The 15662-nt window shown below is 35.3% G+C and overlaps 2 protein-coding genes across 9 annotated transcripts in view; both read right to left on the reverse strand.

Annotated features, from left to right (window-relative positions):
• The window catches only part of LOC132905870 (dynein regulatory complex subunit 2), a 38873-nt gene extending 36690 nt beyond the window's left edge, over positions 1–2183 (reverse strand). The window contains exon 1 of the mRNA XM_060957585.1: positions 2170–2183. The gene's annotated coding sequence lies outside the window, so the exon portion shown is untranslated. The remainder of the gene's footprint in view (positions 1–2169) is intronic.
• The window catches only part of LOC132905860 (regulator of G-protein signaling 9), a 45536-nt gene that overhangs the window by 4073 nt on the left and 25801 nt on the right, over positions 1–15662 (reverse strand). For 7 of the 8 annotated variants that reach the window (XM_060957561.1, XM_060957560.1, XM_060957563.1 and 4 more), the window contains 11 exons: positions 11082–11198; positions 10888–10959; positions 10362–10556; positions 7954–8129; positions 7724–7797; positions 7282–7411; positions 6903–7124; positions 6433–6696; positions 4297–4353; positions 1467–1795; positions 605–1238 (listed from right to left, as the gene is read on the reverse strand). In XM_060957561.1, the coding sequence (XP_060813544.1) occupies positions 605–1238; positions 1467–1795; positions 4297–4353; positions 6433–6696; positions 6903–7124; positions 7282–7411; positions 7724–7797; positions 7954–8129; positions 10362–10556; positions 10888–10959; positions 11082–11198 (2270 nt within the window). The remainder of the gene's footprint in view (positions 1–604; positions 1239–1466; positions 1796–4296; positions 4354–6432; positions 6697–6902; positions 7125–7281; positions 7412–7723; positions 7798–7953; positions 8130–10361; positions 10557–10887; positions 10960–11081; positions 11199–15662) is intronic. The other variant, XM_060957564.1, reaches the window with a different exon arrangement.

Genomic DNA, 15662 nt, shown 5'->3' on the forward strand with positions numbered 1-15662 from the left:
AATGTCCACCACCATAAAAAAACAACCATTTATATACAATCAGCGACTGCACTCATTGGCTTAATAGCGCGTAAGAGCCAACACGGCGTCAAAGTGATGTGTAAAATACGTTGAAAAAGCTTAATTATACACACGCATAACTTTTGGGCCGATAAATCTCCACATTTTTGTATTCTGCGCGTAAGAAACTATTAAATGACAAATAAAAAGGGCAATAATTCTATGTCGAAGAAATCGAGGTTCGGTCAAAAATAATTGTTCATCCTCTAAAGTATAGTTTACCTCAAATGATATTCAATGTTAACAGGCAGAGAAGAAGGTGGAAACATTTTGTGCGTTTCTTCTTTTTTCGCTCCTATCCTTCTCTATTCTACATATACATATTTTATTCTCTCCTTCAACTTTTCATCTTACATCGCGTAAATGTAACATCTTTAGTGTTCTTTTAAAATTATAACTTAAATCTCTTTGTCACGCTAACGACGATAAACGTAAAACAAGTTTAGATGTAAAGTTTTTCCAGTAATTGGTACTATTATATTAATTTATTATTTCAACAATAGTTAACCAACTAATTTTCAATACTAAATTTCCAAATACTTACTCGTCTTCCCACGGACATACTTCGTTAACGTTATTGTCACGCTTTTGTTGAGAAGCTGGTTGAGTAACTGGTGCTAATTGATCATCCTGTTTGGTGTCCGGCTCCCAAACAGGAACAACCTGCGCCTCTTCCAGCGACTCTACCGTCTCCGTTTTTACTAGAGCGGAAATTGCCAAACTTTCTTCGGCTATAACTGCCGCCGTTGCATCACCTTCGTCAGCTTCCAGCTTTTGCCTTCTTTCCTCGATTTCTATCTCTTCCTTTATTACCGGCGCATGATCGCCATTCGTTTTTTCCTCGACTTCGACCGTAGAATTGTCGCTCGGTAGATCCCCGACGATCGCGCTAATACTTATTAAGGGAGCCTTGGTTAAAGTTTTCGTCGTCGGTTCCTCCTCGAGAGATTTTAACGTCGTACTAGTTTGAGACTCTTCGATAATACACTTCCCTGTCGTAGACACATCCGATCTGTCAGTTGTCATATGAGGATACTCGAACGAATGTTGTGGAGACGGATAATTACAAGACAAAACTGACGGCCGACTGATTTCTGACAGCTTCGTTCTTCCGCTAGTCGAGCTGATGGAATAATTTCGCGTTGTTATGCCGATTCGTTCGGTAGTCGTCATGCCAGCTGTATTACAAAATAACTATGATAGAAAGCTGTACGATTTAATTAATTATTCGTTCTAATACTTAACAAATATGCATACGTATAGTATCCCTCGCTTTTTATTATATTTAATCTAATTTTATCTTATCTTTGACCGTAACGAAAATTTCGTTGCGGAGAGCGTTGTGGAAAGCGTCGTGGAAAGGATATACGTATAGCATAAACATAAATAGTTTAAAACATATTTACCTGTGCTACTACTGTGTTGCAAACTACAAGACTTTCGAAGATGTTCAGAGACCTCCGCTGCCACTAAACTGACATCAGATGAGGAACTACAGGAATCTAATTGCGATGAATTTTTCCGAGATGCGCGTGTAACCTCGATAGACTGTAACTGCGCAATCAAATTATTGCCTTCTTCCGCTTGACTTTCAACCGACGATGTTACTCCAGATGATATTGGATGGTGCGATAGTGTGGTATCTATGGCGTGCTCTATACTCGGTCCTGGAACCACGTCCCACGGGCAAACGTCGTCCATAGGGCGAACTACCGCTTCCGATGTGCCAGCATCCCTGACAACATGAACTTTATTATATGATTTAGTTTTTATTTTTTCCTTTCGTTAAAATACCACAGTGTCTTTTCATTTTATTTCGATTCTTCTGATTTCGATATGTCGATAGGCCATGCAAATATGTAATTGTATCATCCAACGTACAAGAGGGAAATTACACGCGCTGTACAAAATTACAATTTTAAAGAGAAATCGTAATCGTCGTTTCTTTTTCATTTCGAGCCGAAACACAGTTAGGCTTCTTTGAAGGAAGAAGGGCCGACTTCTCTCGGTAAGAAGCGGGTAAAATACAATTGATAAGAATTAAGTTGAATTTGAAGTGCATTCCAAATTCCAAATTGTTGTTTGTATATTGTATTATTTTCGATGAACTTGTAGAAAAGCTACTGCCTCTCCGATTTCGATCAGTTTGAAATATGTTGCAACCTATTGAACGACCTTTTCCCATCCATATAATGGACGGTCGGCTTTAGTTTCTGGAATATTCGCAAAAAACTGCCAATATCGCTACAGCAAATTCTGTCTATATTTGTGCATTCGTAACGCATGAGCGTATAATTAACAGCGACTGAACCGAAACTTAACTTCTACCTTTTATTTATAATATGCATACATAAAAAAGAGTTTGACGAGCTTGGGTAAAGCTCTGTGCACAACCGTATATGCGAAACTGTAAGAAATGTCTGTTATAATTCAATTAAAAATAGTATTGCGTTTGAGTTTTTATTCGGTTAGTTTTCTCAATTCAACCGCCACACCCTGAGACGGCCGACAATGTTTGCGTAAAACAATAACAATTCTTTTATTTCGTAAAATAATATCAATTATTCAGCGATCTATTACCTTCTGTAATTAACACTCTGGGAAGCGGCTGCTCTGACAACCATACAGCCCGAATCCCCGCGTGTTTTTCGACCGATTGAAGAGATTCAAAACGACCAATATTATATCTAATATATTAATAACGGTTTTGTATTATTCAAGCATGTAATGTAAAAACACATTTATAATAGTTCGTTTATAGCATCCGTTGTTTTTTCTACTGTTTTATTTAACAGTAGTTAACATTTTTATAGAATACCGCTTGAAATGTGTAAGACGCGAATTCACGTCTCCGATCCTCAAGGTGTTAATTTGTTATTATTTTACGCAACTGTTGCCAGCCGCCTGACGACGCGGAGAAAATTTTCAGCGGATTGAGAAAACTAACCCATACCGAAACCCGATACATCGATGATACGTATTCATTTTCAACCGAGTTATAACAGACATTAAGAGGTGTCAGCTTCGCATATACAATCGTGGACGGAGTTTCAATTTCACCCAATTCTCATTTATACGTACTATTAACAGAAGATAAGAGTTAGAGGTAAGTTGGATTTAAGCAGCGAATGCTGACCCAAGCGCTGACACAGACGCGTAACTATAGGCGGAATACACTGTAGTGGTACCGATCGTCGTCTGTTGTGAATATCTCGGAAATTAAGGCCGACCGTGTTATGCACGTATATATAAGAAAAAGTTGTTCAAAATGTTGAGCTTTACAACATATTGAAAATTCATCGAGATCGAAGAGGAGCTTAACCTAAATTTAAGTTGTTGCCTATATCTTTGAAAATGTATATCCCTTGGATCGATTACACGAAAAATTGAAAATTCGCTAAATAATGTTTCGATAATTGGTGTTAACAATGGAATCAAATAATAACGGCACGACCACATAATAATGGTTACACAAGATATTTCGATGCGTATAATAAACACCGTTTCGTAATAAGACAATACGATATCGAATAACAAAATATTTAATTAAAAATGGACAAGATTTCAAATATAGATAAATTCCATTAGTTATTATCACTGACATCATAAACTTTTGTTATTAATTTGGTATTTTGCATTAAGATCATGCGGAATATTTTGTAACTATTTATTGTTGGGCAAATGACAAGATGAAACGATGCTACCGTATTAGTAGATACGATGACAATAAGTAAGAACGAAAATGAGAATGAAAGATGGATATATATAACGTGATAGTGCCATAATAATGATAAAGCGAAAGACTAGAAAAAGACAGTTGAACGATAATACATATACATACATTTATATACATACTCGTATATGTATGTATGTACTACGTATATGATATATATATATATATATATATATATATATATATAGAGGGAGAGGGAGAGAGAGAGAGAGAGAGAGAGAGAGAGAGAGAGAGATATCGATGTACTTAAAATACGGTAACGGAAGAAAATTTTAGGAAAAGATAGTCAAACTACGTTAGCCTTAGTACATTGAGAATACGGAATATCGGAGAATGTTAGAAAACATCAACAGTATTGCATACATGAAATGTTTTTCACAAGTGCTAACATCGTAAAATAATACATTGAGTAACAGGGTTTATTATAAAAATTGAAATAAGTTAAGAGATTCGTATTTCGCATACTTATACAAGGAAACTATCAGGTTATTTCGAGGACTTACTGAACGCTATGCGGGATAGGCCTTGTTGAAATCTTTACGAGTCGAGCCAGATCTCCCCTGAAAACACCGCACCGATAAAACCTATCTTTCTCGCAAATTGATTATTTTTCCGGAAACAGGGATAATTTGTAACTTTTTTTCGATCGTGTCGCGAAGACAAATAGCATACTAATAGTTTAGAAAATAAGATAAAGACAGCGATTTCGATGTGTTTCAAGTTTAAATATACATCGGAGACTGGTGAAGCAAATTAACCCCTTATGTATAGTATCGTGTGAAAGACGTGGTGCGTCGATGTTTTTGATTTATTATTTACTTCACGATAATAAATCTTTTTTGTGCAATGATCAATTAGTGGTAATTATTTATCAAATATCTTGCAAAAGAAAATTAGTTGTACCCAAAAAATATATACGATTTGCATAACTTTGGACGCTCAGCCAAACCGTGAAATGCCTCGACGTGTCACCGACCTTTGTTTGTGGCACGCGCTATTGGAACTTAAATCGGAAGGTAAGAGGCTAATTTCTTAAACGTTCGACACGTTTTCTAAACATGTATTACTGATTTTATTTTACTTGTACGCTCTTTAATAGAAGCTACTAGGAGAAGAGCTTTCTTAAACTTCGATTCCATTATATTTCTCTTCATAAATATTTACTTTCGCGTATTTACTTTGACAAATTTTATCCGCGAGACAAGCGACTTTGTTATAGGATGGCTATAATTTGTAAGTTATAAGTTATAAGTTGAAATAAAATATGTATTTAAATTTGATATGATCTTTATTACATAAACATAATGTATGCTTATGACAGTAGTGTGATACTCAGTGAGGATTTGAAATGATTTAACATGAGGAAACTAACGTAAAGAAAATCCAAAAAATTTACTTTCCTATAAATCTTTTATTAATAGTATTGCACGTATACTGCTATATATGTATAGGGTGTATGTAAAAATTATGTGCAACGACCACCCTAGCGGAATTCTATATGTTTGTATTGATGGGACATTTGAAAACAAAAGTACGTGCAATGTTGTCCTTGGCTTTGAATTTCAAGGCCGAACTCCTTTTCCCTTGCATGTTGTTTCGTCTCACAAATTCTTCGATAAAAGCACGCATGTAACGTTACAGTTAAATCTGTTTCGTACTTCGTATCATTTTAGATATATCATAGAGCAACAGTAGTTATTTTAGTAATATATTATTTCTATTAAAATATTTTCGGAACTAATGGTTTTCAACATGAACAACTTAATACTTTTCTATATGGAATAACGAAATGCATCAATCGGTACATTAAAAAATGTAATTCCATTTAAAGAAACATAGTTGACTTTTATATATCGTTTACGTGGACATACGTGGACCACTTGCAATAACATAAAATCGTCTTTTCTTCGCGTCATTCGACTTTTGTTCCGGAAACGTTCTTCATAATACGTAATTCGAAATTAAGAAGTTAGATGCTTCGTTCTATTTAAGGTAAACTATGTCAGTTAAAATGCTAAAGAATAATTTTCCGTTTTTTCATCAATACCACGTTATTTATTTCCTATCCGACTGCAAAGTGTAAACATATCGTAAATAATGTCAATGTACGAACCAATAGAGCTCTAAAATCACTTTCTCAGGAGAGCGATCGAGTTGTGAGCCGTGGCTCTTACGACAAATTTGGTCCTTATGAGAATACGATGCAAGCAAAGAAAACTGGACCTTGAAATTCAAGGTGAACGATAATTTTGCACATACTATTTTTTTTACAAATGCCCACCGATCCAAAAGTGTAGAAGCCAGCTGTAGTGGTTTTGATATATGAATAATTTTTATACATCTCATACATTTTTTCACATTTTATAGTTTTGGTTTCTCTAGTTTCGACGAAATCCAACCATCGTTATCATCGTAACGAATATATTTCTCACATTTATTTAATTATTTGTAACGAAACAATTAAACAAAAAATTAATCGAAGAATTTATGAACCACCGTTATTTTTAAATTTAAAAATAGCAACATAGAGACGAAAATAAAGATAAGATTAATAGAGAACAAAGAGCGCAACAAAGGCAATATAGAGAGAAGAACATATATATTATCGTTCTTCAAAAAATATTAAATCTGTCGTTTACCTATATGGAATATCGGTGAGGTTCGACTGACTGTGAGAATGTGGCACTCTAGGCATCGAAGTTGTATCTCGAACACCACAGACGGCTAACTCGTGAGCAGATCCAGATAGACTCCGATCGCTTCCCCTTCGTTTACTACCGCTTGCTGCACTACCTGCAGCATGGTGCTGCAAAGTGCTGGTCGTTGGAGTCGGAGTCGAAGTCGAAATCGAAGTCGAAGTCGAAGAAATTTTCTTCTTTGTTTGTCCACCAAAGCTAAAAAACCTGCGGAATACCATTGAATAATAAACGGAATTGTAATATATCGATAACACACAACCGTATATATAATACTATTTAATAGTAGTCAGTAGTAATTGAAAGATATCGTAGATGATGAACTTCGATCGAGTCTTGAGTAGAGGTAAAGAAGAAAGAATAGGAAATATATAGAGAACAGAATTGCTACTAAAATTACTACTAAGTCGTACCATTTTTTTTGCAAAGGTTGCACACCGGCAGCTAAAGTATTTCGATATTGATCCGAACGAATAAATCTAGGATAGCAATCCTTTTTCAGAAGTAGCGTATACACATGTTCAGCGGCGGAATCAAATATAAATCGATTTGGATTTTTCATTTCTTGATGCACTTTTTCCATTGTCTTTCCATCTATGTTTATTTCGCAAGGTGCTCCGGGTGCCAGGAATTCTCTAGAATATATTCCATCCATCATTTGCTTACTATATGTATATCATTATACGTCTATATATTGTACATACGAGTATGCCATTCAATGAAATTTTCGCTTTTCGCGAATTGACTAAGAGAAAATATTTGATAATATGTAATATAATATATGATACATACTTGAAGATTTCGTTGACTTTGTCGGATATTTGTGCTTGGAAACTATGTCTCAAATCTTTAACTGCTAACCAAAATCGTATATTTTCATGGCTATATTCTTTCCTCAAATAATTTGTGAACTCTTGCAAACCTACGATAGAACGTGTAAAGTCAAGACGCAATTTTCAAACGTTGATCATTCGATTACTTATATATTACTTATTCTTCAGGCTTTCCTACCATTGCTGACTAACATTCTTACTTATGTTTGTTGCTATTGTCATACATTTTGTATATCGAGTTCTATATACGTAAAAAAATTAAAAGCTACAAAAAAATTTCAAGATAGTCGTTGATAATTGACATAAGTTATTTTTGTTATTACGTACAAACGCATCTGCAATATACATATATCGTAGGTATGAATACGTATCTATTCAACGAAAAAATTCCAAATATTCACCAGTTGGGTCAGACATTAACTCTTCCATTGATAATGCCCAGCGCTTGACGCGTTTTTCCGTAGGAAGATCCACCCTGCGCATAACAAATTACACAAATAGAAAGGAACTTAAATCGTGTTTTGCGACACAACAAGCATCTTCGCTGCGACGATCGCGCGCTTTACCGTGAAACGTATATATATGTGTGTATATTTGTATGAGAAATTTTAATTATGTTTAGAATACCAACACAGGACTGTTTAGCTGCCAAAATGTTTGATCGTCGGTGATCCATGGGTTTGAAGGTTGTGGCTGTATAAACATCGGATCGTATTCCACGTACGTTTCAAAGTATGATTTTAAATTTTCGATCGCAGCCGAAACCTTTATCCTTGTACGCGTTAAACTGTTCTTCAAAAGGGCCACCTAGTATTAAAAGAAAAGAGAAGAAAAGAATACATGTGTACCGTTACTAAAATATTTTTATAATATTTGCAGTATTTTATAATTGATTACTAGATGTTAAAATTAGGTGAGACAAAGTGTCGTCTCATCCACCTGGATTCATTGAAAATCACCCCTTGTTTCTCTCTGTATATACACAGCATACTCATAGTCATATTCCAGAGTCCAAATAAACACGTGTAGTCGAATAGCGAACATGATAAATATCTATAAAATTCCTCGGTCAGCAACTTACACCAATGGTATTGACGCGCGACGTGACGAATCGTCTACGGGGCCACAGTTGCGGTCCGAGTTTTTTCGTGCGTCGGTGTCTCCCGAATGGGACAGAGTTGCGCTACCTTGTTTCCGTTCTATTCACTTCCGGGGACTAATATTCGTTATTTACTAAAATTACTTAATACGAATTTGAAAAGAGTCGACAGCCGTTTCCGGCCGGGGGTAGATTCTTTATACGCCTAAACCAATACCGATACTTCGTTCCAAAAGGAACGACATCGCTGACAAGCGACACTACCAAATGTCACTCACCGATTCTTCTAAAACCGCGCACATACGTATATAATACATCGAAAAACGTTAAACACGAGCGTTTTTATTTCAGCTCATAAAGCTTTCGACGGTTAGAAAAAGCCTATCTATTTATATTATTTTTTATTTTAACTTATCGTTTCACAATCTTGGCAATAAACCAATAAACCCAAACCTCGCAAATCCGAAACTCACAAACCTAAAGTCGATAATCCCAAAACATTTTTGGTTTTTTATTTTTATGTATTTTTTTAGGGTAGTGAGGAGTAATTGGGGTGAAAAAGTATTTTATATAAATAGAATCAGTGCAACAAGCACATCTGATAATGGTAACACCATTACAAAACTTACTTTGCGTAGCACAATTTTTCAAACAACATTCTACACGCAATATTCTCAGATTTATCTGGTTTTTCTGTAATATGTATATTCGCCCTTTTATCAGGCGTACTTAGAGACACGTTCACAAATCCTGGTGGTGCAAATTTGATATGAATCGATGATTGAATTTTTAGAACATTATTTCTCACTTGTAAATTGCAGCATCATAGTTGTGCAGAAGGATGAAATCTGAAAGTTTTTTAAAAAAATGTTTCATGGTCTGAATATAAACACAAAGTGACAGCTTGATAGATATTTTTCTCTAAGATGGGTCCAAACTTGTCACTTGTCTCTTGCAACATTACCAGCAAAGGAAATTTCAAGATCCCAGCTACTGCTACGATACTTCGTATAACTGTGATACTTCGTTTAACGCTTCAGAGATCGGGCTAAATATTCGACAGTTACGAGGTAAGTTGGATTGAAAAGTAGAGCGAATAGGAAACAATTGCTTAAAAACAATGTTGACATTTCTGAGCCGTTTTCCAACCATCAAACAGTTTATGAGCCGAAATAACAAAACACGTGTCTAATGCTTTTTAATGTATTACAAGCGTGCGCAGTTTTAGAAAAATCGGAGAATGGCATTTTGATAGTGTAACTTGCGAGATGAATAAAACTGGGACAACTTAGCGCGGTGCTGCTCACATAGATTTATCATTTCATCACAATGCCCAATTCAAACCTGGCCAAGTTCGCAGTGGTAAATAATATCGATTTTGCTCGTACTATGCGTGTCGAACCATGTTCGGTATTCGACTATCTCTTTGGACTTTGTCCGGACAAAAACGACAGCGTGCGTCCTGCAGACTACGCTCGTAACACATGCACAAGTTCTTTTATATATGTATAAATGAAATATGAAATATTTTTAATAGACTTTAAGGCTAGGACAGACGGGCGTTTTATACGTGTGCCGCGTGTCGCACGTTGTGTTTTGCAACTGATTACGCGGGTGTGAAACACGCTCTGACACGGTCGCAAAACGCCACCTTGTCACGGAAAACGAAATATGCTGACCAGGCGATACAATTTTTAATATCGGGATCTAACAAGCAGCGTGTAAAACGCCCGTTTAATCGTAATCTAAGAGCGCTGCACTGACTAACGCTGGACAATATGAATTAACGTATATAGTAATCGTTTATATTGTATCAGCAGAAATTCGAAAACACATGGCACAGGACACGAAAACAATGCGCAAGAAGGTGATTAAAACCGTGTAGCTGTATAATTACATATATCTAAAATAAGATAACGGGATTAAAAGAGAGTATTTACCTCGCGTTGCAGATCGGTTAAAGTGCGTTTACGTGATGGAGGACGTGAAAGTCCAGGACGAAACCGTGTAGGTACGGGTGCTACTTCAAGACTACTTAGACAACCGGGTGGTGGCCTGTAAACTCTCCAAAATGCTCGTTCTTGAGAATCGCTTACTATTTTATCCCCTTTTTTTCGCTCCTTCGCTAAGCGGACCTGAATACACAATGTTATATCTCAACGAGTCACACGCTCAAACGTATAATGTTTTGATTACGTAGAAGGAAAATATAAGTAACGAAATACAGAAATATAAAAATGCAGAAATATAGAAATGTAGAAATGCTAGAACGTATTTTTCTAAAGATTAATCCAACTAACAAAATCGAATTTTTGCTGCTTTGCGATAAATCAAAGATTACCGTGTTCCAATATGAGTATAATTTGTGTAATATTAACGCGATACAATATCAAATTGTTACAACTGTTTGTTAAATTTCAGTGAATCAGTGAGAGAAGATAAATTACGACGACGATAATTATTCACCTGTTCTTCGGCTTGTAGTTGTATAATATCCCATTTGTTTTGCAAATTCCTACGTAGGCTGTTCAAAGCTTCCTAAGAAGATGCGATAAGTTAGATATTTGCCAAAACTATATAATATATATAGAATATGTAATATATGTAATATATATTACGTATCAACTATTTACAGAATAAAATCATAAAAATTTACATACAATTTCATAATCTTCAAGGGCATGTCGCTGCTTGTTTCTTAGAGTTCTTTTAGCCAGATAAATAGCATATTCCACATTATCGGGGATTCTATGTTGCCATGGCCAATAACATGGTGTCTATTTATTAAATAAAAAAAGTGATATCTTAATGATTTGGAAAATGAATATACACGAAAGCTATACTACTTTTCTGCGTAACTTATTACTATTGCTACTTATTCTCAAGAATATTACTTAAACGTCTACTTGAATTTAATATAACGTGGATACTCGGTGACAATTTCATTAATCGCACGATTGAAAAGAAAAGCCGAAAAGTGCAAAGTAGTATCTAAGATTTTGATGCAACTGTAGAAAAGCTACTTGCTCTCCGATTTCGATGATTTTCGAATGTGTTGTAAAACTCAATATTTTGGGCAACCTTTTCCTGTACATGTAACTGTCCCTCGGCCATAATTTCCAAGATATTCGCAAAATGCTATCTATACCACTTCAGTAAATTTTTTCTATAATAATTCAGCGTCCGTGGCAACGTATGCGTCTATATTAGTTGTCAGTGGCCGGATAGAATGATTTAGTCGAAACTTAAAATTTGTCCACTGTTATACAAACGAGGATGGGTCGAACTTGAGTAAAGCTGTGTGCGCAACAACATATTCGAGGCTATAAGAAATGTATTATAATTCAATTAAAAACGAATATCGTCAATATATCGGGTTTAGGTTAATTTTTCAATTTTCATTCTTTTATTACGTAAAATAATATCAATTATTGACTCGCCTATTACATATTTTTACAATTACGAGGCTTTCAAATTGAAAATACTAATCCAAACCTAAATTCTATATATCGATGGAATTCATTATTGATTCAGTTATTGCAATTATTTTTTATAGCCTCGTTCGTGCAATTGTGTAGGAGGCTTTAAGTTCGCGAAACTTATACTATACATATGTATATATTATTGTATAAAAAAAAGATAAGCGGCCGGCAACCACCACTAATGCGCATAATTGTTACAGAAGCACACTTGTAAGCAGAATTCAATTTTGTAGTGGTATCGATATGAAGTGCGAGTACCTGAAAAACTATAGCCGACCAACAGTTACATATAGAGCAAACAATTTGTTCGAAATGTTGACTTCTACGACATATCCAAAAACCATAGCTATCAGAGAGCTAGTAATTTTTCTACCGTTTCACGAAACATTATTGCATGTCATTCTGAATTAAAAGCCATATATGCATTAGTAATTTAGATTTATCGAATTTATCGAAAATATCACTACACACAGTGACTTTCAAAAATATTTCAAAAATATAAACACTTTGGTATGACTATACTTTAGTAATTTATGGCTCGATATGTCGATTGTTTATAGAGCAATCGCCCTGGTCATTTTTTAAATAATAGGTCGTATATATCAATATTAGTAAAAACATATAATTTATTTGAAAAATTCACGTATGTTAGATAATAAAAATTATTAACAGAAATAATACCGTATTTTCGCTTCGCAAAATATACAAACACGATTTGTATTTCTCCGTTTATCTCCTTCTGGTGGCTCAATATTCCAAGAAAATAGAACCGTTAATACCGTTTACAAACAGAATTTGGAAATGCGTTATACATCCATACCTCCTCACTACTCTTTGGTAACGACTGTTATTTTGTCCGAAATGAGTTGCAAATGAAAAATACGACATTTCATACGCGACAACTTGTAATTTTTCACCGAGAAAAGCGAAAAATCTACGATGAAATGGGTTCTATGCTTGGTATGAGCAGTTACTGTCGCGGATATCGTTCAACCATTTCATTTCAAGAATCGCATTGAATCTACTCAGCAAACTGAAAGATGAAGTTTTAAGTACGAGAGATGATTATTCGAAAAGCGAAAGAAAATCGGCGAATAAGAACTCTGAAAATAGTTAGTGAGCTATTAGATGAAAGATTCAAAAAAATTTCGGCCGAAACAGTTGGGACAACGTTAAGGCAAGCTGGTTATAACGGAAGAATAGCGAGAAAAGATCGTTCATCAAAAAGACGAATAGTTTTCTTCTAAACATCTTTACAATTCCGGCGGAAGAGCTATAGCGTTGCGAAAATCGAATAAAGAATAAAGAAAAAAGGATATGGAGTTGGAAATTTGATGTTCATTGACAACATTATGGATAAAAATCTTTACTTAAGCATACTTAAGAACAATTTAGTTTAGAATGCCGTAAAAAAGGGGGTAAATAACGGTTTTAGGTTTTATCAAGACAACGGCCCCAAGCATAAGACACGCATTGTCCAAGAGCGTTCATATAAATGTAATTATATAAATGCCCCAAAATTCTTCATTCCCTATCACAATCATCGGACTTTAATCTTATCGAGAATTCATGGGATGGACTAGGTAGAAATATTCGGGAAACTCCAATTTCTTCGATAGCCGAATTAAAACAAAGACACGAAATTGAATGGCCGTGTATAATTAGAATATTAAAATAAAAATTATAAATGACATTTCAAACAGATTAAAACATGTTCCAAAACAAAATTATTTTAACTCAATTAACTAAATTACACTAAATTATACTAAATAAGGTTAACTAAATATACTAAGTTGATAGAAGTAAACAGTGACAAAAGTGCGGAATTATTCCTTTCAATAATCTTTAGTATATAATGTACGTAAATTTTTCAAATAAATTATATGTTTTTACTAATATTAATATACGATCCATCATTTAAAAAATAGGAGGGCCGCCTGCTTTACAAACAACCGAAACATCGAGCCATAAAGCTAGTCCTATCATAATGCTGAATATTTTTGAAAGTCATTGTACCTATAGATACGTAGAAAAATACAATCCTGTTCTTGATATTTGTAACGTTAAGATATCTGTTCGTAGATTACGTTAGCGTTCCGTGTTGAGTTTTTAGATACAAAGAGTTTCATACGTAGGAATACATGTTTAGAGACACATATACGATAAAATGAATGGTAATTGGTGGTAATATACTGGTAATTATCGATATTTTATCGATCTCATCGGTTTCGATGATTTTTGAGAATGTGGAAATCAAACATTTTGCACAACTTTTTCCCATATATGAAACCGCCCCTAAGGCCTCAGTTTCCGAGATAATCGCATGAAACTATTGCATAAAACTATTATAATGAATACTCGCAATTGTGCATCCGTTACAACGTATGAGTATGTACGAGATAGTGTTGCCAACCGTCATACGGCGGCAGGATAGAATGACGCCTACCCCAAATCTAATTCTTATCTTTTGTTTGTAGTCTATACAAACGAAGCCTGAACAAAGCAGCAAACACGCCAGCTGTACTTGTGACTGTGTCAAAGATAAACGTACTATTGACGTATCTTCTTGTTATGTTTGGGTCAGATGCTATTTTATATTTTATAAACGAAGATATATTTTTAAAATAGAAGTATTTAATAAAAGTTCATTCGGCTGCTACAGTCGGATCGTATTACGTTTGGCACTGGACTGCTTAGTTAGGCCTAAACAGTCGATCATGAAACGCGATTGACACCAATGGGAGACGGCCGATGCCGTGTCGATCTGGGCTGAGACTGCTTCAGGCGCAGCCGCGTACGGCAATACGGCCCTGGAGATCCTGTCTCAAGGCGGCCAGCAAACCAATGCTAACGTATATGCTACAACGGATGCACGATTATAAACAAAATTCATTGTAGCTGTATCGACGATGCTTTATGCAATTCTGTGGTAAGGCCTAGCGGCGGCTATACATATGTATGAGAAAAGTTATTTAAAATGTTGATTTCTACAGCATACTCAAAAATCATCGAAATCGGTCAGCTGGGTGAGATATCGATAGTTATATATAAAAAACTTTGTCATTTAAAGCATGCCTTTTCGTTGAGATTTACCTCGAAGCATCCTGTCAAACTAAGTTTTACGCAATGCAAACTGAGTCTCGTGAAACCTACTTCCAAGAGCAGTATAAACATATACCAGACAATGAAATATCATTTCTATGCGGAAAAAATTTGTAAACGTTTAGGTATCTGTGATAAAAGATGGCCATTTCAAAGAATTAGCTGATTACCAGTATTATAATATCGTGTTTGGGCTCATTTTAATCAGGAAAATGTTAACAATGTGTCAATGGTAATTAAAAAGAGTGTTTAATAAAAATACGAAGGCGAGACGAGCGACCTCGTCGTGCGACCGCTTCAAGAGGTCGAGATAAGGTCACGCGGACAGGGATGGCAGAACGATGGTGAAGATTGATTATATGCATAAACAAAGCAGTCTCACCATTCCCGCTTTTGACGAGAGACCAGAAGCGGACACGAGACCAGCCGAGGTATCTCGCCGACGAATAAACGAAAGGCACCTGCCGAAACACAACCTGCCGCCGACCTTATTTCGGGCACTTGAGACATTGAAAATTTCATTAACACATTGTCAACATTTTCCCGATCGAAATGAAACCAAACACAATATTATTATATCGTTAATTTTTTATTAGCCAATTTTTCCTTATCGTTTTCTTTGTTCACGTGGTGTTTCTTGCTTTTCAATACACCCAT

Source organism: Bombus pascuorum, chromosome 4 (genome assembly GCF_905332965.1).
Source record: "Bombus pascuorum chromosome 4, iyBomPasc1.1, whole genome shotgun sequence".
In the NCBI taxonomy this organism is placed as follows: Eukaryota; Metazoa; Arthropoda; class Insecta; order Hymenoptera; family Apidae; genus Bombus; species Bombus pascuorum.